Raw genomic sequence first — 25,228 nt, 5'->3', positions numbered from 1 at the left:
GTGATGCTTCACCAACTCTGCTGGTCCTCTTTGACGGATGCTGGAGCACTGCCTCATGCTGCTGGACACCTCGAGGTTGGACTTCTGGCCTCCAGACTGTGAGAGATCAACTTCTGCTGCTTCTAAGTCTCGCGGGCCATGGTGCTTTGTTGTGGTCAGCACAGCAAACCACTACAGGGCCCCTAGAGTGTTCTTACTGCGGCTCCCACTCCCGAGTGCACCCTCTATTGCAGACTGTCTCCCTCCCTGCCTCATCTCCCCCACTCCCTCCTTTGTGCTTCTTGGGCTCAACCCCCAAGTATGCCTCCTGCACTGAAGCCCTGTCTCAGGGTCTGCATTTGGGGGAGCCCAAACCAAGGCAGGTGGTTTCAAAGTGAACTTGGGAAGCGGACACACAGGCAGGGAATCCACACTCGCATCGCTCACCAGCCAGACGGCCCAGCCGCAGGATGCTTTAACTGTCAGGGTTCTCCAGAGAAACACAACCAGTAAGACATGTGTAAAGAGATTTACTATAAGCAATGGGCTCATAGGATTATGGAAGCTGGTAAGTCCAATCTGCCGGTGGGCCTGCAGGCTGGAGACCCAGGTGGAGTCGATGTTCCACTTCAAAGGCATCTGCTGGAGGAGTCTCCCCTACTCAGGGGAGAGGGCTGGTGTTTGTGGTCTATTCAGGCCTTCAACTGATTGGGTGAGGCCCACCCATGTTGGGGGAGGGCAGTCTGCTTTGCTCAGTCTACTGATTCAAATGTTAATCTCAGCCAAAGCCACCCTCACAGACACACCCAAAATGATGTTTGACCAAATATTTGGGCGCTCTGTGGCCCCGTCGAGTTGGCACATGAAATGAACCGTCACAGACGCTATTGCTCGTGCTGCATGAAGGGGTGCTAACCCTCCCCCTCTTCCGTGCCTCTCAATGGCTACACTCCTGTCTGTGCTGGACGGAGTGCGGAGCAGGTGCAAAGGAAGCATTAGTATGTGGAGCCACCCCAGTGCCTGAGGAAACGGAGCAGTGACAGTTGTGAGGACTCAGAGTCAGCTGTGGTCACTGAGAAGTCTTGGGAGAAAGACGTGACAGTTCAGGGACCTCACCCGTTGAACCCCTCCCCCCCAGCAGTGGGAGAAATCATCCATCCCCTGCAGCAAGAGGGCTCAGCTCTCATCATAGATGTGCCCAGTCTGCAAAGCAGTGGAGCTCCCCACCTGGGCAGACCTCCGGGGCTGAGTCCAGGGCTGGGTTGGGGGGGAAAGAGTCCCTGAGACCTGGAAGGGGGGCTCTGGGTGGAGATTCTGAGAAACATGGACTCCTGATTCCCTGATCTCTCCAAGCCAAGAGAAACGGCCCCTTTCCTTTGCTAGGGAAGTGCAGCCTTCCATTGCCCGGGATGTGCAAAGGCCCTGTGGCGTGGCATGGGGGCTGTCTTCACTCAAGGCTCTAGACCAACAACTGGGCAAGCATCAGCAGGCCTGGAGGGCACACCACAGTAGCTGTCGGAGGAAGGCTCTTTCGTCAGAGGCGCCGCAGGCATGTGCTGAGCTACCACTGCCTATGAGGGTGGGTAGCTGGGTGGGGTGGGAGAGGCAGATAAGGCCGAGGGTCTGGGCTATGATGGCGCTTCTATCTCAGGACTAGCACGCTGGTGCTGAGCCAGCCCGCGGTCCAGGCAGAGGTGGCTCCTTCGGCTGGGCTGCACTGAGGGTCTCAGAGAGCTCGCTCCTCTCCGAGGCAGCCAGAGCGCCCGAACGAGGGCTACCGAGAAGACGTTCTCCCGACGCCCCGGGAGCCGGCACAGCTGCCATGCATCCTGCTGAGCGGGGTGGGCTGGGGTTGGGCGGGAGCAGGGCCAGAGGCCACGAGTAAGCTGCTGACACAAATGGCCCAGACCTCCGAGTCACCTGCCTCCACTGGCCGGGTTCCCAAAGCCGCTCAGCTTGCGCCTATGACTTTGCTAATCTGGTGTGAACCACGAAAGGACATACGGACTGCTGCCACGCTACCGTCCGGCTCCAGGCGGGCACAGGACGAGGGGAGGAGAAGCCCTCGGGTCACTGAAGCTTGGAGCGGCTCCCCGGTCCTCCGGGGCAGGTGCGCATGCGTGGACGGGGTGGGTGGCAGGGCTCCTCGTCTGGGGGCCTGGAACGGGCACGGTGGGCCTCCCAAGGAGGTGGAGGGGCTGCTGTGGGTCCTGATTCCTGCCTCAGTCTCCAGAGAGCGTCAGGGAGGAAGGCGCACCCAGCAGGCAGGCACGCCAACCGCACATCCGTAGCTAGGGCAGCCGCCGGGCCTCGCCTGGCCCCTGCGGCCGCGGCGTCAGGGGTGGGGGTGTGCGAGACCTCCAGCAGGGTGGGGGTGTGCGAGACCTCCAGCAGGGACGGGGGTGTGCGAGACCTCCAGCAGGGACGGGGGTGTGCGAGACCTCCAGCAGGGACGGGGGTGTGCGAGACCTCCAGCAGGGGTGGGGGTGTGCGAGACCTCCAGCAGGGGTGGGGGTGTGCGAGACCTCCAGCAGGGGTGGGGGTGTGCGAGACCTCCAGCAGGGGTGGGGGTGTGCGAGACCTCCAGCAGGGGTGGGGGTGTGCGAGACCTCCAGCAGGGGTGGGGGTGTGCGAGACCTCCAGCAGGGGTGGGGGTGTGCGAGACCTCCAGCAGGGTGGGGGTGTGCGAGACCTCCAGCAGGGGTGGGGGTGTGCGAGACCTCCAGCAGGGTGGGGGTGTGCGAGACCTCCAGCAGGGGTGGGGGTGTGCGAGACCTCCAGCAGGGGTGGGGGTGTGCGAGACCTCCAGCAGGGGTGGGGGTGTGCGAGACCTCCAGCAGGGATCCCTCTCGCCCAGGCTCACCTAGCTGCCCGCAGTAGAGGCAGATTCTGACCGCTATTCAGTAACACCAGCTGCTTGGCGGCGAGCTGGTGACGTCGGAAGCCCCAGGCCTGGAGGGAGAAGCAGTTCATCTCCCCGGATGGGGGTTTGCAGGGAGCTAGCTCGCCGCTGACTTCTTCAGGTTAGAGACCTGCCCTCAGGAGGCAGCGAATACGCCGCACCAACGGCTTTTACAAGGTGTCGTGCCCCAGGGTCTAGAAGCAGTGTCCGGCACCAAGCGGTGGAAGCAGCGTCGGCGCTGCTCACTGCCGCTCACCTCCGCCAGTGCTCACCTCCGCTCACCGCCACCGCCACTCACCTCCGCCACCGCTCACCGCCAGTGCTCACCTCCGCTCACCGCCACCGCTCACCTCCGCTCACCGCCACCGCCACTCACCTCCGCCACCGCTCACCGCCAGTGCTCACCTCCGCTCACCGCCACCGCTCACCTCCGCTCACCGCCACTGCTCGCCGCCGCTCACCGCCGCCGCTCACCACCGCTCACCTCCGCCAGTGCTCACCTCTGCTCACCGCCACCGCCACTCACCTCCGCCACCGCTCACCGCTCACCGCCAGTGCTCACCTCCGCTCACCGCCACCGCTCACCTCCGCTCACCGCCACCAGTGCTCACCTCCGCTCACCGCCACCGCTCACCGCCGCTCACCACCACTGCTCACCGCCGCTCACCGCCGCTCACCTCCCCCAGTGCTCACCTCCGCTCACCGCCACTGCTCACCACCACTGCTCACCGCCGCTCACCTCCGCCAGTGCTCACCTCCACCCACCGCCACCACCGCTCACCGCCAGTGGTCCACACGGGGCCCTTGTGCTTCCTGCTCTCAAGACGTGAGGCTCTGCGGAGTTGGAGGCCACGCCCCAGGGGAGACCCGCAATCCAGGGGGATGGGAGTGGAGGGATGAAGCTTAGCCTGCCCGTCCCCTGGTCAGAGGACTCTGGGGCCTGCCCATGCTGGTTCTCAGAGGCCCCAGGGGAGCTGGGCCCCAGCTACTCCCTACACATCTTTGATTCACTTCTGTCTCTTCCCTGTTTCACTTTCTCCCTTTCTTCATCTGTCCTTTCCGGGATTGTGTCCCAAATAAATTGCTTGCACCCAGTTGTTGGCTCAGGATCTGCTTCTGGGGGAGCCCACACTAGGATAAGCTTCTGGTTGATGTGATGTTTCATAAAACAGTGTATTGGTAAGATATCTTCTGATCCTGTGTAATTTTCAGCCATGTATGTTTATAAACTTTTTTCCTGCCTTGCATCTTTCATGTTTAGCATTTGACCATATTTATGCCAAATAAATAGGACACTGTTTAATAAAAGGAATGCCTTCAATAACATACCTACAGTAGCTCAGATGAGCTTCATAGAACTGCTTCTTAATGCGTGTTTCCATCTACATGATGGTCTAATTCAATAACCTCCCCCCCCCCCCAGTCCGGAGTGAAGGTGACACACTGCTAGGCCAATCGCCATCTGCCTGTCTGGCTTCAGGTTGGGGGAGAGACCATCCTCTAAGTACCAACAAGCCAGCCAATGGAATCAGCATCGCTCAGCTGAGCTCGGGTGGGGTTCAGCTGAGCTACTGGGGGCAGCTGATGGTGGGTCTACCACAGTGTTGACCAGGGCTGGGGCTCTGAGGGATAGCAGGGGCCACGTGGGGTGTGAAGCTAAACCCTCTCATGAGAGATGAGGGAACCAGAGGAGACATGCCTGTGCTGAGAGCTGTTCCACACTCTTCTGGGGGGAGTCAAAGAGCATCCACAGACAGGACCAAAATCCTCTCTCGACAACAGTCTTAATTGGCTCCAACCCAACAGAACAATGAGTTCTTCTCCACAGCCCGTGCCTTCTGTAATAGGAACTTGGAAAAATGGTAAGTTTAACCAAATGCACACCTTGGACACTAAAATAGCTCAAACACCTAAAAACACCTAGCTTTGAAAAATGTTACTTTCTAGAATGAATCCCTTCCAAGTAAACTTTTTTGAAATAAATGTCCATCCAAGGTAAAAGAATGCCACCAGTAGCCACATTGAAATGTTCAGGGACTTCTAAGATCAGTTACAGTGGGTCTCCCTTCTGTGTGGGTCTCCCTTCTGACAATAATTGGCTGCCCAGTTATTGGTCACCTAATGCCACTCCCTAGAGCTGCCTTTCTTTAGGATTATTTGGTTGAGTCAAGTTGAATCTTAGTCTTGTTTATCAGATTATAAGCACCAGACCCAACTTAATGTAATTTGAAATTGTAATGGCTGTATTCTAAATTATTTCTTCAATTCAGCAGTAATGAGAGTAAACAGGAATCTCAGTGGACAACCATGCTTAGGTCAATACCCCTTTGTGTGTGTTTTTTTTTAAGATTTTATTTATTTATTTAACAGAGAGAGAGAGAGAGAGAAAGAGAGAGAGGGAACACAAGCAGGGGGAGAGGGAGAAGCAGGCTTCCCACTGAGCAGGGAGCCTGATGCGGGGCTTGATCCCAGGACCCTGAGATCAAGACCTGAGCTGAAGGCAGACGCTTAACCGACTGAGCCACCCAGGGGCCCCAATACCCCTTTGTTGATAGGGTCTTTGGGCACAGACCTTAACAAAACTCTTACCTGCTCTGTTTGCTGGAAAGCGTATAGAGAAGCTGTCTAGAAACAGGTGATGTGTTGCGTCCCATCTCTCTACCACTCGGGTGTGGTACAATGGGGACGAGGAGACAAACTTTGTAAGACTGTACTAATGATGGTGTGACGTGATGCCAGGAAGGAGCTCTGGCAGAGCCCTGGTGAGCTCAACAAGAGGTAACTATGGCCACCGAGGATGTGGCCGCCCTTTCAATGACTGTGTGTTTGCAAATGTAGCTGCTCAGCTCAAAGCTGGAAATCCATGCAATTCATGATTGCCATCGAAGTCCTCTGGACTACCGAAGGCAAAGAAAGAGGGAGTTAAGCCTCTATTTTTAAAAACTTTTATATGGCTTCTAGCCTTTGTCATTAAGTGGACTAAATATGTGCCTGGCATACAGTAAGCTCCGCTAATGCTGTTTTAAACTGCCGAAGGCCTTCGGGGAAGCAAGCAGGGAAAGCCCTCGGGACTGTGGACGGAGTAAAGGGACACACGTGTACGGGGCAGTCTCCTTTACGCCGTCCTTCCTGTAAGAAGGGGCTCTCTCCTTTGGTCATATGCATGCGTCCAAGTCACTGTGGGACAGCTGGATGTCCGAGTTCTTCCAGTCTGGGGCGTGCACTCACAGCCCCATGGCCAACCGAGCATCTTCCGGCCAAGTGGCCTGTTTGGACGGAGGCGTTCTGAGTCCTTCCTTCCCGGCCACAGACACATACACAGTTCAGGCTCTGCTGCTTTCCTGAGCTTCCTCCCACGGTGCTCCAAACGCCACCTTCAGTTTCCAGTGGGGTCACTCCAAGGTTGCTGGTCCTGCGGAGGGGGACAGCCTGGCGGGCGCTGAGGTCACGCGCGCGGGAGCAGGCCTCCCGGCAGGCGGCACCCATAACACCGGCGCGCCGCGCTCTCCGGGGGCGTCCCTGTCCCCAAGGATCGCAGCAGCTCCCGGGAAATCAATTCCTCCCCGAATTAGGCCCATCTGCTCACAGATTTAATGATCATTTGTGCTCTGTAATCGCTGGCTTGCAAAGTGGCGGGGAGAAGCAAACGTCTCGTTTTCAGCACCGCCCCCCCCCGCCCGAAATAAAACTGGCAAAAATCAAAAGAGCATTCTGGGAAGCACTTAATACTCGAAACATTGGTGATTAAGAAAATCAATAAGGTTCCGCGTCGCCCGAGCAAGGCCGGCGCGGGGGCCTCCTGGCGCGCTCTGGCGTCCGCAGGGCGTGCGCGGGGCCCGCGGGGCGCAAACGGTTAAGGCGGCCGGCGCCTCCGGAGGGCACGGCGGCGCAGGTGGGCGCGCACGGCCGGGCCGGGGCGGGGGCGCGCGGCGGGGCGCACGGCGGGCCCGAGCGCGGGGTGCGTGTGCCGCCGGCCGGCGCGGGGCCGCTTCAGCGCCGCGTCTTTTCTTCTCCTCGCGGTGATGTCATCGGCGGCGGCGGCTGGGAGCCGGGAGGCGGCGGCGGGGGCGGCGCCGGGCGGCCGCCGCAGGTTCATGTGCATCTAATGAAAAGGCACTTGACAGTCGGCCAGGACGCACGCGAGGCAGCGCGAGCCGGCCGGACCGCGGCGCCGCCCGAGCCAATCGCCGGGCCGGCCTCCCCATGGGCGAGCCGGAGGGGGCGGGGGGCGCAGCCGGCCGGGCCGCGGCCGCTCCGAGGTGAACGGCGCCCAGACGGGCTCGCGGCGCGGGGAGGCCGGGCGCGCCGCCGCTATGAATTCCGCCGAGCAGACCGTTACGTGGCTCATCACCTTGGGGGTGCTGGAGTCGCCCAAGAAAACCATCTCGGACCCGGAGGGCTTCCTGCAGGCGTCTCTGAAGGACGGGGTGGTCCTCTGCAGGCTGCTGGAGCGCCTGCTGCCCGGGACCATCGACAAAGTAAGTGGCGCCCGCGCTCGCGCCCCCGCGGCGCACAGGCCCCGGGCGGTGGGCGCCGCGCCTGCTTCCCGCCGCGGCCGGGGGTGCGCGGAGACGCGCGGGCGCGGGGTCGCGGGGCGCGGAGGAGCCCACGCGCCTCCTTTGTGCGCGGACCCGGGAACGCGGCCCGCGCGGGGGGCGCGCAGGCGGCGCGAGGCCCGGGTGGCGGGAGCTCGGGGCGCCATTGTGTGCGGTGCGGCTGGGCGAGGGGGCCCGGCCGCGTCCGGGGGGACGACCGCGGGGAGGCCGCGGGCAAGGGGGCGGCGGCTCCGCTCCGCCCCGAGGTGGAGGCGCCCCTGGCCGTGACCCGCGCAGAGGACCTGCTCCGGCGCCGCGCGCGGCTTCCTCCCAGGCTTTGTTCGAACAGTTCTTGGTGGTGGCATCGCGGGAGAGTTTCACCTCTGCCTCATCGAGCGATTGCTGTGCATTTTTAAAAGATGCAGTCATCAATAGCCGAGGGCCGGCCTGTGACGGGAGCTGCTGCCTTCCCCACGAGGGAATTCCGCACGTCTCCAAGCCCAGAGGAGGGCAAGCCCACGGAAGTCCTGGCACTCTTCGAGGCTGGCTTACGATTCTAGATTTCGTTTTCGGGTCCGTACCTGATTCTGAACAGAATCCCTAGTCCCGCAGACCCTGCTTCTCTCTCGGTGGCTGGTGGTTTCCCCGGGGCTGGAGTGTGAACCTTGACCCTGGCCTCTGTGAGTGATTAAAGTTTGCTTTCCTCTCACACACACCGACAAAGCAGGGGCCGGGGCGTAGAAGTGCTTTTAAAAAACGAGGTATCCCTGTATTTCAGAAACACTGCAGTTTTATCCTTTTTTTTTTTTTTTTGCCAGTGCAGAATCTTAAGATCAACAGTTACTTAAAAGGTGTTAAATGTAGAAGCTGAAGCACAGCATAATTAGGGGGAAAAAAAACTTTAATTTTTTAAATGGGGTTGTATTGGTCCTAACTGCACACGGACACTTTGCTAATAAAATGTTAATTAGGTGACTTGAAAAAGTAAAACGTTTAATCTTAGAAGTTTGTGCATGTTTTGGTGCTGCGTTTTAAGGGTCAGAAAAGGTTTTATTTCATATGAATTTTGCATGCATACTAGTTTCAGGTATTTTTCTTACTTGGGACGTATATATGGAAACAGAATCTGTATTAGAGTGAAGAGCTGCCTGTCTGTCCAGGAAATAAAAATGTTACTTGTAAGCGAACCTGATGTCACAATAAAATTATGATTTAAGACAGGAATAAGGAGCCGAATCCGTTTCAGGGCACTCAGAATACTTTGCTGCCATCTGGATATCAGGACGTCTGGTAATAAAAGACAGATGTTGCAGGGCACGAGGATGCACTCTCGGTTCACCCAAACAGGCTTCTACAAAATGCTGTCCATGACCGAGAGCGAAGCTTTAAGAAACTTCGTCTGCTGTCTGGATAAAAACATGTCACTATCAATGCATGTTATTTGGCTTAATAACTGCATGACTTTGATTGGCAGACTTCAATCATCGTTTTCTTGTACATTCTGAGATTTGCTTTCAGAACTGTAGCACTCCTTCCACCCTCCTAAAAGGAGGGGAGGAGTGAGGAGTGAATACAGGGTTTAGCTTGCGGGAGCCCAACTGCCACTGTCCCCCTCCCCGCGGCTCCGACTAACACTGCCACAATGCAAGTTTCACGTCAAGGCACAAATTATAGACAGAGCTCCTGATTCTCTGGTTCAAAGGTAGGTTTTTGGAGTAAAATATTAGCCAGTCTCTGCCTCTAAAAAACCTGGGGTTTCTGAAGTTTCATGAGCTGCTGCATTTCTTAAGCAGAGGTATTTCTTTGAGCTTGCACACCAAATACTGTGAGCCCCAAAGCAGACGGGGGGCAGCTTTCACCCAACTGTGCGAGCGTTTGGAAACCTCACTGAATATTTATGGGGAGTTGAAAGGGCCTTCACTTGACCCCAGTTTGCCACATGGACACCCTGACGACTGGTTCATGTGGTGTGAGCAGCTTGCAGCATCACAGTTGGAAACAGACCATGAGACTGGGGAGGGCAGGGAGTGAAGGAAAGTTTGGGGTGGCTCGGGTTTCCCATGTGCCTTTCATTAAGAAAACATTTACTAATGTGCTTCTTGCGTTATGTTCATTTGTTCTACTTCAGAGCCAGTAAAAGGGGTGGAGAACCACGAGGACATTCATTTCGGTTCAGACTGTAAAAGTTTTCTGTTCGGGTTCCCCTTGATGCATCTGCTTTTCTTAAGGCGGAAGGTTAGGGGTGGGGGGGGTGGTGGTGGGGGCGCGCGGTCAATACACTCTTTACCCAAGCAGTTCAGAAAAGAGACACTCTCCATTATTGCCGCCGACACGTTCTCTGCTCTAGGGGAGACAAAGTGGGATTACATGGTTTCCCGGATCTCCGTGTATGAAGCTCTTGCGCTTTGATTTTCTCCAGTAACGGCCGGGACGTTTTGCTGACCTGCTCACACTCATCCCTCCTGGGATGGGAACACACAAAGGCTGCAGAATCCAGGGAGCCCTGCTACCTGGAGCTCATGAATTCCCACTTTAAACATTTTTTAGACGTTTTGTCAGAGGGTGAAATCAAGATGTACAAGTTTTAGAGGGCGGACCATCACTAATAAACGCATTGATGTGATGGGAGTCATGACACACTGCTTTAGTTTTGCTTATGGACATGGCGCATGGAGTTGCTTGAGTCAGTGCGAGAATCTCAGGGAGCCTGGTTCTTTCTCCCTGGGCCCCAGAGCACAGAACACGCACTGATGGGTAACGTGCTCCAGGGAGATGCTCCCTCCATCCACATCTGTGGATCACAGTTGAAAGTCCTGCTACCTTCTTGTCTTGCTAGATGTCCTGGGTGTCTATGTGAGCATTTAGATTGGGTTAAGTTGTCAGGCTGGGTGTTAGTGTCCTGGGGCCGTAACAGAGCCCCAGCCTGGGCGGGCTGCACCACGCACCTGCTCTCTCCCAGTCCTGGAGGCGCAGGCCCCGGATCGGGGTGCGGGCAGGCCCATGCTCCCTCGGAAGGTGCTGGGGAAGGGGGTCCAGCACATGCCCAGAGTCCCCACGGCGTTCCCTGTGGTCTCTGCTGTGTCCTCACCTCCTCTTTTATAAGGACACCGTCATTGGATTAGGACCACCTGACCCCAGTGTGACCTCAACTTAACCAGTTACATCTGCAGCGACCTTGTTTCTGAATAAGGTCACGTCCTGGGCTTCTGGGGGTTAGGGCTTGAACATAGGAATTTGGGGGGACACAATCCAACCCATAGTAAGTCACATAATAAATCTGAACCCAATTTATTCACTAGGTACCTGCTTGCAGGGTGCCAGATGCTGTCTGTGGGAGATAAAAGGACCAACAGGTTCTTTGGGGACAGCAGGAGGAAGCCGTGAAAACAGGAGCGGTGTGAGGCCGAAGGAAACGAAGTCAGAAAGTCAGCTGTACATGCAAAGGAGCAGGAATTAAGGAGTTTGAGCGGCCTCGCCTCTGACGGTTTCTCTGACGTGGATTAGAATATGGTTTGCATTTCCTCAGACTGTCATCTGGCAACCTCGGTGGTCTTCTGCAGGTGTGCAGAAAATCAGCGAATTCGGATATGACGTAGGAGGAAAAATGGCTTTTTCCTGATTGATGTGTGGCCTGCATTCTGATCAGTGCTGGGACTTCTGGGGCTGGGTCGGGGAGGGAGTGAGGTCAGCGGCCGCTGGACAGCAGTTCTGAGCGCCCACTGTGGGTCGCTTGCCTCTTCCTGGGCCCTTCGCCCTGAGGATGAGGTCAGCGCAGGCAGGGTGGCGTGCTGGCGGGGGTCTGGCTCCGGAGTCGAGATTCCAAAGCCCACACCCTGTAACCGTTTGTAAGTCCCGGTTGGTCGCCTGGGAAAGCACTCGTAGAGAAAACTTACAGAACACCGTATGTCCTGACTGTGTTTTTAAGGAGACTTCTTTAAACTTTGCAAACTGAATTATTGGTTCTATCAAATTCCTTCTAATGAAACAAAGCTTCCAGAATAGTTAGTGTAATAATAAACATCTGCTTTTGAAGCACATGATTTTAAAGTCCTCTCTCAGCCCCGCACCAGGGCGATTCTTGTTTTGGGCTTTAGGCCCAGAGCAGGAGGAAATTCACTGCATTTGTTGGCTCATTCCACAGTAAAGCAGACAAACCTGCATTCGGTGTAGACGGGGGACGCGGAGAGTGATTCGCCAAGAGCCACACTAGCGCCGTGGCCTGGCCCGGCCCGTGGTGTGCTCACTCAGGGACATCTGACTTGGGTTTGGGAGCGCAGGGGGAGCAAGAGGACCTGCGGTCCCGGGCAGCGGCCTCTCAGTCCTCCGGGAGAGTCTGGCATTGGTGCTGTGCCAGGACCTCATTCTATTAATAGAAATAGTGCCCGCAGTGGCCTCCCTCCCTCCTTCCCTCGAGCACGCCCGCCTCACCTCTGGATACGTCTCTCGTAAAGAAACGGTGTGCCCCGCGGTGCTGACAGGGTGCTGAGCTGCTTCTCCGGGGCACCTCATGTCGCGCCTCGTGTCACCCCCGTCTCCCAGGCGAGAACATGGGGGCCCAGCAGCCTGCCGTGCCCATGTTGCCCAGACAGCACTCGGGGGCAGAAGAGTCCAACCCAGGGGTGCCTGCTGCTGGGGCTGTCGGGATGGGAGCCACGCTCCTGCCTGGTTCGCGGGGAGCTCCGCCACACCTGGGACGAGGACAGGTAGCTCGGGAGAGCACCGCCCTCAGGCTGCCGCCTGGTCGGGACGTTCCTTTGCCCGTTCTCGTCTCCCACGGGAGGTCAGCCCTGAGAAATCCGGTGGGCTCCTGCTCTGGCATCTGGTCGTCCTCAGGGGCCCCCGGGCCTTGCGGACCCTGGGTTTACTGGTGCGCGTCTCTACGGAGCTGTGAAACAGCGGGCTGTATGCGCACGGACCAGGGGCACGTCTAGCACTGTCTCCGGAGGGCCCGTCCCTGCTCCTCCGGCTTGGAATCGCCCGGGGGTGCGTCATCGTCGGTAGAAGGTGGCAAAGGCACAGCGTCTCTTGGGCACTCAACTCTGCCAGGGGCCCCCAAGACCCACTGGGCCCTCCCAGAGCCACTCTTAAGAGGGGTGGTCCCCATATGTGTTCCAGAGTCACCCATTTGCTGTGTGACCTGGGGCAACTTCTCTAATTTCTTTGAGTCTTAATTTCCACCCAAACACTGGATTAATGATACCTGCCTGAAGGGAATGGGCTCCTGGGGCAATAGGGTCATTAAGGGGGTAAGGGAGTGGACGTGAGGGGTTTCGTGCAGTGCTGGGCACAGAGTAGGTCCTCAGTACACAGTAGGTGTGATTATTTTATGAATTGACCCTGAAAACATTTCCTGCTGTGGCCAGGAAAACTTGTAAGCCAGGATTGGAACCTCAAGGCCGCTCAAATCCAGGAATACTTTCTAATTCTCACAATGGGCAGATTCTTGCAACTTTAGGGGGCTGACGGCCCCTCCCCTCCCCCCGACAGACCGCCATTGTCGGGCTGGTGGGACCCCTGAATTTGGCTTCTGGGACCCCGTGTTGAGCGCCAGGCCCCGCGCAGCTGCCGAGCACACGGCTGCTGTAGCTCCGAGGGGGCAGAGGGCCCAGCCGGCGGCTCGGGTTTCACACTCACAGAGCCGCGTGCACGGAAGGGCCTGGACCGCCACCGTGCGCGGAGGGAGGGTGTTGGGGCCGGCCCTGGGCCCTGTGTCCCCCGTGTGTGACTTCTGGCCTTTCCCGCCATCAGTTCTCCCCAGTTAGGTTAGGAACATTCATTTCCTGCTGTTTTTATATTTCGAAATTTAGCTCTGAATTTTAAAAGTTTTATGACGCAAACTGGTCGTTCTCAGCCGTGTTTTTGCAGGATGGTGCTGTGTCTGCTGGACTCTGAAGGCCAAGGGGAAAGGTGGGGGCATTTAAATGGGATTTGTGGAAATACGTACAGATTGGCTTCCCACCGTGTGCGTGCTGGCCTACACATCACACACACAGACACACGTGCATGTCACCCGTGTCACCTTTCCCGGCGGGTCCTCAGAGAAACCGTGGGTCTCAAGCGTAAAGCACTTGTGGATTCTCCGGGTGAAGGAGTTCTCAGGACGCTATCCTGCCCAGACCCATCATTGTACAGATGAGTCAGCTGACGTCCGTGGCGTGTGCTTGTGTAAGTGTGTACTGCACCGTGTGCGGAGGGTGACCCACACTGTAGTGCGCACGAGTGGGGTCTGAGGACCGTGCTGGGGCAGCGATGCCCAGAGGCCAGCCTCCGCAGAGGCCAGCCTCCTAGGGCACGGAGATTACAGGAGTGGCCCCACTTGTTCAGGCTTCGCTGTCGCCACGCCCTGTGGAGAGTGACCTGGCAGTTCCCCTCACGTCCACAGATGAAGCCCGTCTTCTCCCCTCTCGAGTCCCAGGCTGGCCTTGCCTCGTTTTGGCCGATGGGCTGTGGCTGACGTGACGGGTGCTAGGACCTAGCCGAGGCTCCAGGAGGCTTGGCGAGTTTCTGTGCTCTCTCAGACCTGCCGCCACCCGGCAGATGCCCCGGCCCTGGATGCCGAGGGATGGGAGGGCACCTGGCAGAGGGCTCGGCTGTCCTCGCTGAGGCCGCCGGCCGCCGCTGCAGCCTGCCCGCCCTGGAGGGAGCCCAGCCGAGACCGGCGGAGCTGCTGCCCAGCACGCCCACCCATGACCCGAAGGACTGCCGGCTGACCCGTAGCCCCATGGACAGAAAGAGACGCTCACTTCAGCCTGCCACTGAGGTTTCGTGGCAGCCTCACTTTTTGTGCAGCCTCACTGGGGCAGTAGGTATTGGGTCCAAGGCTGGAGAGTGAAGTTGTTATTTTGTACAGAACTTTAATTTTTATTACACTTGGAGCAGCTTTTTAAAGAGGGGTCAAAAATATTTTTTAAAATTTTTTATTTTTTAAAAATATTTTATTTATTTGACAGAGAGAGACACAGAGCGAGAGGGAACCCAAGCAGGGGGAGTGGGAGAGGGAGAAGCAGGCTTCCCACTGAGCAGGGAGCCCGATGCGGGGCTCGATCCCAGGACCCTGGGATCACGACCTGAGCTGAAGCCAGAAGCTTAACCAGCTGAGCCACCCAGGCGCCCTGGGTCAGAAATATTCTTAATATAGTCTCCAAACAAGGTGTATGTAATCCAGAACCAAAGTGTAGCAATTTAAGCTGCTTCTAGTTTTATTAAATTGCTTGCCTAAAATGGGAATCCACAGTTCCAAGTTGGCTTTGGATTTGCATAGTTTCTTGCAACGAAGTCTGGTTGTGGCGGTATGATATTCGTTAGCAACACCTTCTTTAAAACACTCTAGTTCTTGGTTATTTGTAAATACTCTGGCCCATGATGGCCTTTCTCCCTCACTTTTGCGTGACTCACTGCTGAGCTCCTATGCCAAGAAGATGCATTCCCACCTATTTCCTGTCCGTAAAATACTTTGTTTACGAGAGACTTTTTAGTATCCATCTGCAGCTAGCAAATTCATTCAGAAGTCTTTTGTCAGAAATACTGGGTTTCTGAAAAAGCCTGTTGCATGCCGAAAGGTTATGAATTTGTTGTCATGTTAAGGAAGAGTGTTATAGTGGTTTTGCCGGAGAATTAGGAGTTTTAGAGGGCCTTCCTGGGATGAATGGCCTCTGCTGGGGTGCCCCAGGAGACCGCCAGGACACCTAGAATCTGATCCCAGGCCTTTATTTCTGGACTAACCTCATTGGCATCTTTTCTGTGGGGCTGAAGAAATTGCCTCGTTCAGGCAGTCATAAACACTGGTGCTGGTCACAGATTTCTTCTCATGGAAACATGACATTTTCTGGTCACAGTTTTCCTGTTTGTTAATGCATTTTTGTTTCTTTTGAAAACAAGCTCTCTAAATAGGATGTGGTCAAATTCTGGACAGGCTTGTGGTGACGGTTAAACTTCCAGAAAGTACCACTGTACTTGTAAGTGACAAGAGACTGGAATTGAGTGTCTTCCACCCTGTCACCTGGTGACAAATGGAGAAGAATCGGAGTTCATTTATCGCATCTCCGACAAAGTGCATCTGCTTAGGGCGCCTGGGTGGCTCAGATGGTTAAGCGTCTGCCTTCGGCTCAGGTCATGATCTCGGGGTCCTGGGATTGAGTCCCGCATCGGGCTATCTGCTCCTTGGGAGCCTGCTTCTCCCTCTGCCTCTCTCTCTCTCTCATGAATAAATAAATAAAATCTTAAAAAAAAAAAACAAGCTTAAATTAAAAAAAAAAATAGTGCATCTGCTTAGATTGGGTCCGAGTAACTACCATGTCAGCAATCCAAGGTTGGTTCTTCGGATAATAATAGTAACTGTATTTTATTTTGTGTGAGTCTTAAGCATCTGCTTATGAATTGTTAAAAAATACTCTGGGAGTGAGCTAGGTGAGTACCTTACACATAATGCTTTTGTTGTCTATAATGCAATGTCTACTTTAAGAAGCTAGAAGAATATGGGCAAATTAAACTCTAAGTAATATATGAAAGAGAATAATAAAGAACAGAATGGGAATCAGTAAAATAGAAAACAAATCTGCCAGAGAAGATCAACAAAACCAAAATCTAGTTCTTTGAGGAAATCAATAAAATTGAAAAACCTCTTAGAATGATCAGGAAAAAAGGAAAGAAGACACAAATGACCAATATGAAGAATCACTATGAGTTCTCCAGATACTAAAAAGATAATAATGGGATAGTATGAACACTTTTATGCCAGTCAGTTCTACAGCTTAGATAAAATGTACAATTTCCATGGAAAACACATTCAAGAGGAAATGGATGACCTTAGTAGCCCGACATCTAGTAAAGAATTTAAAGTAGTTAAAAAGCTTGTCATAAAGAAAATTCCAGGCCACATGGCCTCACTGGTGAATTTTACCAAACAATTAAGAAGGACTTATATCCAGGGGCGCCTGGGTGGCTCAGTCGTTAAGCGTCAGCCTTCGGCTCAGGTCGTGGTTCCAGGATCCTGGGATCGAGCCCCACATCGGGCTCTCTGCTCGGCGGGAAGCCTGCTTCTCCCTCTCCCGCTCCCCCTGCTTGTGTTCCTTCTCTTGCTGTGTCTCTCTCTGTCAAATAAATAAATAAAAATTAAAAAAAAAAAAAAAGGACTTATATCCAGGATACATAAGGAATTCTCCGCACTCAATAATAAGGAAACAAAGAACCCAATTTAAAGAATGGACAAATGGCTTGAGCAGACACTTCACCAGAGAAGGTGAGCAAGTGACCAGCACAGGAAAGATGCTGGACGGCACTAGTCACGAGGGAAATGCAACCTGAAACTGCTGCGGGGCACCACTGTGCACCTGCCGGAGTGGTTAGAGTGTAAGACTGATCATACCCCGTGTCAATGAGGATGTGGAGGACCTGGAGCCCCCATCCATTGCCGGTGGGAACAGAAAACCCTATAACGGCTCTGGAAAGCAGCTTGTCAGTTTCTTGCACTATTATACATCTACCAAGTGGCTTAGCCATTCCATTCCATTCCATTTCTTTCTTTTTTATTTTTTTTAAGATTTTATTTATTTATTTGAGAGAGAGGGAAAGAGAGCGTGAGTTGGGTGGGGGAGAGGGAGAGGGAGAGAATCTCAGGCAGACTCCCCACCGAGCACGGAGCCCCATGTGGGGCCCGATCTCACGACCCTGAGATCACGACCTGAGCTGAAATCAAGAGTTGGAGGCTTAACTGACTGAGCCACCCAGGCGCCCCTTAGGCGTTCCATTTCTAAGTATTGACTCAAAGAAATGGAAATATGCCTGTACCAAGTCTTATGCACAATGTTCATAGCAACTTTGTTTTTTTAATTTATTTTTTGCAATTTTATTTTTAATAGCCACAAACTGGACACAGCCCAGATGTTTCTCACCTGGTGAATGGATAAAGTGTGGTGTATCCATACTATCTAATACTAAGCAATAAAAGTGAATACTCTAAGAGGGATGAAAATTATACCGGGTAGAGAAGCTGGGTCAAAAAGTACACCCTGTATGAGTCTGTGTACATAAAATTCTAGAAAATGCCGTGGGCTCTACAGTGCTCGCTTAGGGACACTTCAGGGGCACAAAGAGACCTTGGGGATGAGGGGACATTCGTCTTGATTCTGGTGATGGTTTCACAATGTACACGTCAAAACTTGTCAAATCGTACACTTCAGATGAGCACGGTGTGTCTGTTACACTAAGTTATATCTCATAGCACGTCTGTTAGAGCTCACTAAGTGTACGTGGCCGTATTCACCCCGTGTGTCATTAAGTTTCTGTTGTGTGTAACGGAGCTTCAGTTCATTCTACTGGCAGTCCCCTCCTTTTGAGCCTGACTGTGAATCCAGAAGACATGTATAGAATTTTAATGTATAAAGGTAAATAGTGTACTTGCATTTTATGGGGGGAAGGGATTTACTCCCTGAGAGCTCATTTGTTCCTGGATTTGTTTGTTTTCTCATCAAATCCTTATTGGACATCTACTACACGGATTATGCTGAGCTCTGGAGATTCAGGGATGACACAACATAGACTTGCAGACTGTCTAGTGCAGAGAATAACATTAAAGAAGTCGTATGAATTTGTTTTACAAATTGAGGTACATGTGCTGGGGGTAAGGAACAGGTTTTAGCTGAGGAACCTGGTTTATACTTGGCAGGTGGGACAGGTGATGTCTGGGGAAGGCTCTTCTCTGGAAGTGGTCCTTGAGTGCTGATGGACGAGTGGGCTATAAGAGGGAGGAATGGGGAAAGGCCTGGGTGGCCACAGTGCTGGCCGGGGCAGAGGATCTTAAAGATTTTGATGTTTTTTAGAGTTTTAAAGGGAAGAATGACACGGTTGGTTGTGGATTTTGAAAACAATAGGCAGAGTCTGGAAACAGACTGGATGCGGCCCATTGTGGAGAGGGAGGTGGTTATGAAGCCTTTGGGAGCTGGATTTCAGCGGGGTTCAGGGGACCCAGGGCGGGCATGGCAGCTCTGAGCCCCACCGCCCTTGGGGTACTGGCTACACACAGAAGAGATGGGGTATCTCTGGTGTGAGAGGCAGCCTGGGGGGCGCGTGAGGCTTGGTACCAGGTCCGGAATGGATGCAGTGGTGAATGGGAGGAGTTGGAGCTCAGAGAGGACACGGGGCTGGAATGTAAATCTGGGAGTCACAGAGAGAGAGAGAGAGAGAGAGAGAGAGAGAGAGAGGTGTGAACTGAAGTGTAGCCGTGATGAGCTTCCTAGCACCAGCCTTGGGGAGTTGGACAGGGACAGCCCGGGCAGTGCTGCTAAGGAGGAACCTGGCAGCAGGTGGGGAGGCCCGGAGAGAGCCTGGTGACTGGAAGCCAGGGCAAGAGCATGACCAGTATGCTGTGGGTGCGAGGGAGAACCAGAGGGCTCTGGAGGCGTGCTGGGAGGGTGGGGCATGGGCACTGGGGCACGGGCACTTGTCCCCGGGCAGCAGGCACGCGCGGACTGTCCCAGGCGAGTGCGCACCTGGTCATGGGCCACTGAGCCAGGGCGCCCGTGTGGAGTGGGGAGGGCGGGGACGGCTCTGGGCAGAGAGGGGGGCAGAGGTGGTTGGGGGCAGAGCTGAGCCCGCGAGGGCGGCTTCAGCGAGGGCGGCTGCTGGGCCAGAGCCCCTCGTGTGCTGGGTGTGTGGATTCACGGCCACTGTTCAGGGGGCAGAGCAGGACCTCATGGTGCTCATCACTGTCTTCAGGTCTGGTAAACGGAAGTTGACCTTGAGCTGGTTTTGCCTGAACAAGGATGCTAGAAAACCGTGTTCCTTTCCACAGCTTTAGGGACAGACGACGGTCACATTTCCCCCTTCATTTTCTATGTGTTTTACCAGGTGTTCGTTTAAGTCCAGCGAGCGAGCGGAGGCCAAGCACTTGCCGCTGAGCAAGGCGGAGGTTTCCGTCTTACCTGAGATGTATCAATGTCTGGTCTCCGTCCGTTCGACAAGGAACTGCTGGAAGACACCTGCTCCGTGCCACGTCTCTTTGCAGCTGGCCTTTGAAAGTCCAGATCTGTCGTAGTTAAGGCAGTTTCGGGATGTCAATATGTAGTTTTGAGAATGCTCATGTTCTAGTTGAGGATTGTCTGTATTAGGTTATAAGGTTATGAATATACATGTGTCTCCTGGGATTCGCTTTCTCTTTCTCATTTGGAAACTGCTCACAATTTGTTACATGTCATAATAAATGCAGGAGGAGAGATCAAAGTGAATAAATGCTATGTAGTGGGAATATTGTTCCTAAACCACAATAAATGTAAGCAACGTCTAGCTTTTGGGTACTAATTTTCCAATTCAAAGCAGTAAAACATGCACTTTTCAGGTCTGTCTCCATGTGTGGGAGAAGCAAGCCCACCAGTTATTTTTTTCTCCTTGATCCTTTATCTCTGAGAGGCTGTTGGGAGAGTGTTTTTGGGAGCAGGGGTGGGGGTGTTGAGGGAAGGGGTGTGGTGCGCACGTACACAGCCTCGCTCGTTGAGGAGCTTCTGGGCTGACAGTTCCTGGGTCGGGCTGGTTTTCTTCTCTTACAGCTGGAGGTGGTCCGTCACGTACAAAATGTTAGCATGTGCATTTCGGGTTGTCTCCAGGTCATGAGGGGCATCCCGTTGTTCGTGCCTTGGGTTTAGGTGGCTACGTGGGTCTTACATTTGAGGCTCATCAGAATCACTGGACGGCTTGTGAAAAATAGATTGCTGGGCTCCCCCCCCGGAGTTCCTGATGTCGTGGGCCTGGGTGGGTGTTGAGAATTTGCGTTTCTGACAGGTTCTCAGGTCATGCTGATGCTGCCGGTCCAGGGGACCACGTGTGAGAACCACTGACAGCCCCCCGAGCTCATCAGCCAGCAACACTGTAACCTGGACCAGCCAGATTGTATGCACGGCCCTTTAAGAAGGCAGGAGACCGAGGTGTGATCACCTGGGGGCTTTTCCACAGGTGAGCACTGGCTGCTTGCCTACGTGGCTGCCCCCTCACGCTTGGAAAGCTTCCTAACTAGTGCCTGTTAGTTCAAGACCGAACAGACCCCACGCTGCTTCCCTATGGGCTTTTGAAATGTGGGGGTAGAGAGGCTGGAAAGAAATTCTGCCTTGCGTTGGAAGGGGCAGTTGGAATTTATCTCAAAAATGGGATTCCTCACCTGTTTCTGTGCATCTAGAACATTCTTGTATAAACAAGAGAAACAATCTGAAGAGAGCAAGCTCAGCAGGTCTGTATGAGATCTGATGAGTGCGTTGCTTAAATTCAGGCACTTAGGGAGACATCCTTGAAATCTTCGAGTTAGGGCTGGGAGGAGCTGTGGCTAAACAGGACGCAAGTCACTGAAGCCTACGGAGAGACTTCAGGTTGGGCTTCTCTGCAACACAGGCTGTAAAGGGAAAAGGAAGGCCCCGTGTTGTTGGGTTGTGGGGTTTGGGAATGGCCTCCGGCAGGAGTCTGGCATGCCCCATCAAAACGTAGCTGGGCAGCGCCATTCTTCAGTGAGGGCTTCATGTGACTCATGAGGCTGCTTCTAAGGGGTGGTGGGCCTGTGGTCCTTAAACTGGGACCCCTTGTTCTCTGAAGGTCTGGAGGGATCTGTGCTGCTCACGCTGGCCTTCAGCTGATACCGAGAACACGTGCCTTGATTTTGTTCCAATTTATGCTTTTCAATTAAGGAGCCAGTCAATCATTTTGTTACTGAATATGGAGAAAACAGTGACAGTTTCTGACAGCCTCCCCCACCCCAAGGCTGGTCACGGGAAGCCATTGCTGAGGTGACCTTCAGCGGCCATTTCTCCTTCGGCAAAGGACGTTGGAATTGTGGACAAACGTTTTCAAGCAGCCATCCTAAAAAGGCTTCAAACGGCAATGACAGATTCTCTTGAAACAAATGAAAAAATGGGAAATCTCAGCAAAGAAACAGGACTTATAAAAAAGAAATGGAAATTACAGAAATGAAAACGAGAATAACAAAAACTAACTGGATGGGCTCCTCGGTGGAGGACGGAGGATGGAAGCAGGGGACAACAGGCCTTGTCCCTGGAGTTTGCGGAGCCCGAGCTGGGGAAAGTGCCTGGGGCCGCGGAGGGAGCCGCTGTCTTGGGGCGTCACAGACACACGGGCAGAACTGTCACAGCTGCAGCCGCCCGCCTTCATTCCTGTCCCTCTCCTCCGCCTCCTTCCGTGTGCGCCTCTTCCCCACCTCCCTGAAATGTCAGACTCCCACGAGGTCTTCATTGGCTTGTTCTGGCTCCTTTGTGACACTTAGGAAACGAATATAAGGCAGCCTAGACAACACGCGGGGCTTGTGCCCAGCCGCATGAAGTGCTGGGCGGAGGGAGCCTGGCGAGGCCCGAGGGCGCAGGCCAGCTGGGTAGGGGGAAACCCGACAAAGAGCTGGCGATTTTCCTTAGTGATAGAGAGGAGAGCTGAAACCAGAGAGCGGCTCTCGGCAGCTCCCGGCTAACTGATGCCCTGATAACACACAGGATGCTGAATGTGGGCAGCCCTGGAGAGAGGGGGCCGGCAGCTGGCCCCGGGCTGAGCCGGCGGTGGTTTGATGCACCTGTCGGTCCTGACAGAAAGGGTTAAGGTTGAGACTCACAGTAAAACCCAAGACTGGCTTTCATTCCTCTGTATCATGTTGCCTGCGGTGGTTATACTTCCAAGTGTTTTTTTAAGAATAGTTTCTGTCTCAGATATTTGATTCTCACATTTGACCAATGATACTACTTTTGTGTCCTAAGTGCTCAGTCAGCGTTGCTCAACCTCACTTTTACTGAACAGATAGTATATTGAATGCTTGGCTCTGCCAGGTGTTGACATTTTATCCAGACAGACGGAATACTCTGCATATGGAGCGTCTCATTCCGAGCGCAGGTAATGTTCCATGGAAGTACTGAGTGCACAAGTAGATCACATAGCCTGTTAGACCATGATAAGTGCTTTGGAGAGAAGTAGCAGGATGTGGGGGTGGGGAGTGCCAGCAGTTAGGGCAGACATTGCTGAGAAGTGGCACTTAAACAAAGGCTCCACGAATATGAGCAAAGGAGTGATGTGAAGGTCTGGGAGATGGGGTTTCAGGCAAGGGAGATAGCCCGTGCAAAGGTCTTGAGGTAAGAGCCTTCCTGGCAAGGTCTGGGAAAAGCAGAGGCCCGTGTGAGCTAGGGGAGAGTAGCTGGCTGATGAGTTCACGGGGGGAACAAGCGAGCAGATTGTGCAGGGCCTGCTCAGCCATCGTAAGGACTTTGGCTTAAAAAAAATTAAGAGGCTTTATTTTCTAGAGCAGTTTAGGTTTCCGGAAAACCGAGCAGAAAGTACTGAGAATTCCCATGTACTCCCACTTTCCCCTATTAACATTTTGCATTTGTGTGGTGTACTTACTACAATGGATGAGACAATACTGATACATTATTAACTGAAGTCCACAGTGTACATCAGGGTTCACTTCGTTGTGCACTATGTGGGTTTGGCCAAATGTCCACCATTACAGTGTCATACAGAGTAGCTTCACTGCCTTGAAAATTCTCTGTGCTCTCTGTTCATTCTGCCGACCCCTGGCAACCACTGATCTACTGTTGGTAGGCTACTACTCTGCAGTTTTGCCTTTTCTAGAATGCCATAGAGTTGCAATCATACAGGATGTAGCCTTTTCAGATTTGCTTCTCTCCCTTTGAAATATGCATTTAAGTTCCTTCTGTGTCTTTTATGGCTTAACAGATCATTTCTTTTTTATCACTGAATGGTTTCCCACTGTCCGATGCACCACAGCCTATTTATGCATCCACCACTGAAGGTCATCTTGATGATGTCCAGGTTTTGGCAAATAAACTGCTGCAGACATTTGTGTTCAGGTTTTCTCATGGATGTGTTTTCAGCTCTTGGGTGAAGCAGATTCACCCAAAAAGCAAAATTGCTGGATCTTATGGTAAGAAGATGTTAAATTTGGTAAGAAACCACCAAACTGTGGTCCAAAGTGGCTGCACCATTTTGCATCCCCACCAGCAGTGAAGGAGGGTCCCTGTCGCTCCACATCCTCACCAGCGAATGGCATTGCCAGTGTTGGGTTCTGGCCATTCTAATAGGTGTGCAGTGGCTTCTCCTTGTTTTAATTTGCAGTTCCCTGATGACATGGTGTGAAGCATCTTTTCATATGTTTACTTGCCATCTGTATATCTTCTTTGGTGAGGAGTCTATTCAGGTCTTTTGCCCATTTTTAAGTTGGGTTGTCTGTTTTCTTATTGTTGAGTTTTAGGAGTGCTTTGTATATTTTGGATACAAGTCCTTGATCGTATATATCTTATGTAAATACTTTCTTCTGGTCTGTGCCCTGTCTTCCATTCTCCTACAGGACTTTGGCTTTTACTCTGAGGGAACTGGGAGATTTTGGGGGTTCTGAGCAGAGGAGTCATGTGACAGGCAGATTATAAATATGCAGGGAGATATTCCAGTTATAGTAATATGGAAGAAATAGAGTTCCTGAGTATATATTCGCAGCTTTATCTTTAATTAATGAAGGTCAGTTTTTCTAAGTGAGTTTTTGAAAATGTATTTCCCACCTACAGACACAACTCATCTTATTCACAGCTGCGGCCCATATACTCTGATACTTAAGAGTTTCAGGAGACAGCTAACGGTCTGTTTATCACCTCTTTATTATTCACAGTTAACAGGAAACTCTCAACAGGCTGCAGAGTTCTGCAGGCATCCAGGCTGTGGTCCTCTCCTTCCCCTGGCCTTTCCCTTTAGGGAGGGTCTCAGCTGCTATTTATGGAGAAGCGCTTGCCAGTGCACGTCCTCAGCTGTTTTCTATCCCTTTAATCAGGTTTCTTCCTCTGATGAAGCCTCCTTTAGCTTCCCAGTTTCCAAAATCATCCGGCTCTCTCTGCATGCCTCAAACCTCCCACACGCTATCATGTGGATTAAAATAGAGTGTGTTCTCAGGTGGTCAGTGTCCAGTCTTCTGACTCTGAGGCTTTAACTTGCCTCAAATGCAGCTTCTCAAGCAGTTTAAAAATGAAAGATTCCTTAGCTGAGAGGGAAGGGTCAGTGCACTGCTCTGTAGCTCCCACCACGGCCCTTTGATTGCACTGTGTGTGGGTAGGGGCATTCAGAAGGCTACTTCAGAAGCCAGGATGAGGGGCGCCTGGGTGGCTCAGTCATTGAGCGTCTGCCTTCAGCTCAGGTCATGGTCCCAGGGTCCTGGGATCGAGCCCCGCATCGGGCTCCCTGCTCGGTGGGAAGCCTGCTTCTCCCTCTCCCACTCCCCCTGCTTGTGTTCCCTCTCTCACTGTGTCTCTCTCTGTCAAATAAATAAAATCTTTAAAAAAAAAAAAAAGGCCAGGATGAGTAGCTAAGGTAAAACAAATGGGGAAGAGCAGGGCAAACATAAAAACCCTCTGAGACATCTGAGAATACGGATTTAAGCAGTGGAATGCCATTGGTGGCTGCAGGAATGGGAGAGGACGTTCTAGCCTGAGGTGTCTTGGTCCAAGGTAGGGCTGAGGTTGAGGCAGCCCCATGTGGAGAGCAGAATGCATGGCCTCTCAGGGCGGGGAGTGGGGGGGACGGGAGTCCTCCTGTCCTAGCAGGTTTTCAGCCCTACTTGCTGCACTGATATTATAGGGATATACAGCAAGTCTTTGGATTTATTTAGCACCTTTCCATCAGAGATCACAAACCTCCTCCATAGGCTTTTCCACTGATGGACAGCAATTAAAGGTATCACCAGCCATTCTGAAATGTGTTCAGCAGAAATGGAGGCCAAAGGGTCAGGAACAATATAGAAATGAAACTGAAGAATAAAGCAAGCAGTCGCTTGGATTTG

At 53.3% G+C, this 25,228-nt stretch overlaps 1 protein-coding gene across 8 annotated transcripts in view; it reads left to right on the top strand.

The window, feature by feature from the left end:
- The first annotated feature begins 6,961 nt into the window (after positions 1-6,961).
- ARHGEF7 (Rho guanine nucleotide exchange factor 7) overlaps positions 6,962-25,228 on the top strand; it is a 130,425-nt gene continuing 112,158 nt past the window's right edge. For 2 of the 8 annotated variants that reach the window (XR_004913885.2, XR_013446828.1), the window contains exon 1: positions 6,962-7,359. Coding sequence is in view for 6 of the 8 variants with exons in the window: in XM_078070076.1 (XP_077926202.1) it covers positions 6,987-7,359 (373 nt within the window). In the remaining 2 variants the exon portion in view is untranslated. The remainder of the gene's footprint in view (positions 7,360-25,228) is intronic. The other 6 variants (XM_078070077.1, XM_036081653.2, XM_078070076.1 and 3 more) reach the window with 5 other exon arrangements.

Source organism: Halichoerus grypus, chromosome 4 (assembly GCF_964656455.1).
Source record: "Halichoerus grypus chromosome 4, mHalGry1.hap1.1, whole genome shotgun sequence".
NCBI lineage: Eukaryota > Metazoa > Chordata > Mammalia > Carnivora > Phocidae > Halichoerus > Halichoerus grypus.
The sequence above is the reverse complement of the archived record's forward strand: the minus strand, read 5'-3'. Positions and strand labels throughout refer to the sequence as shown.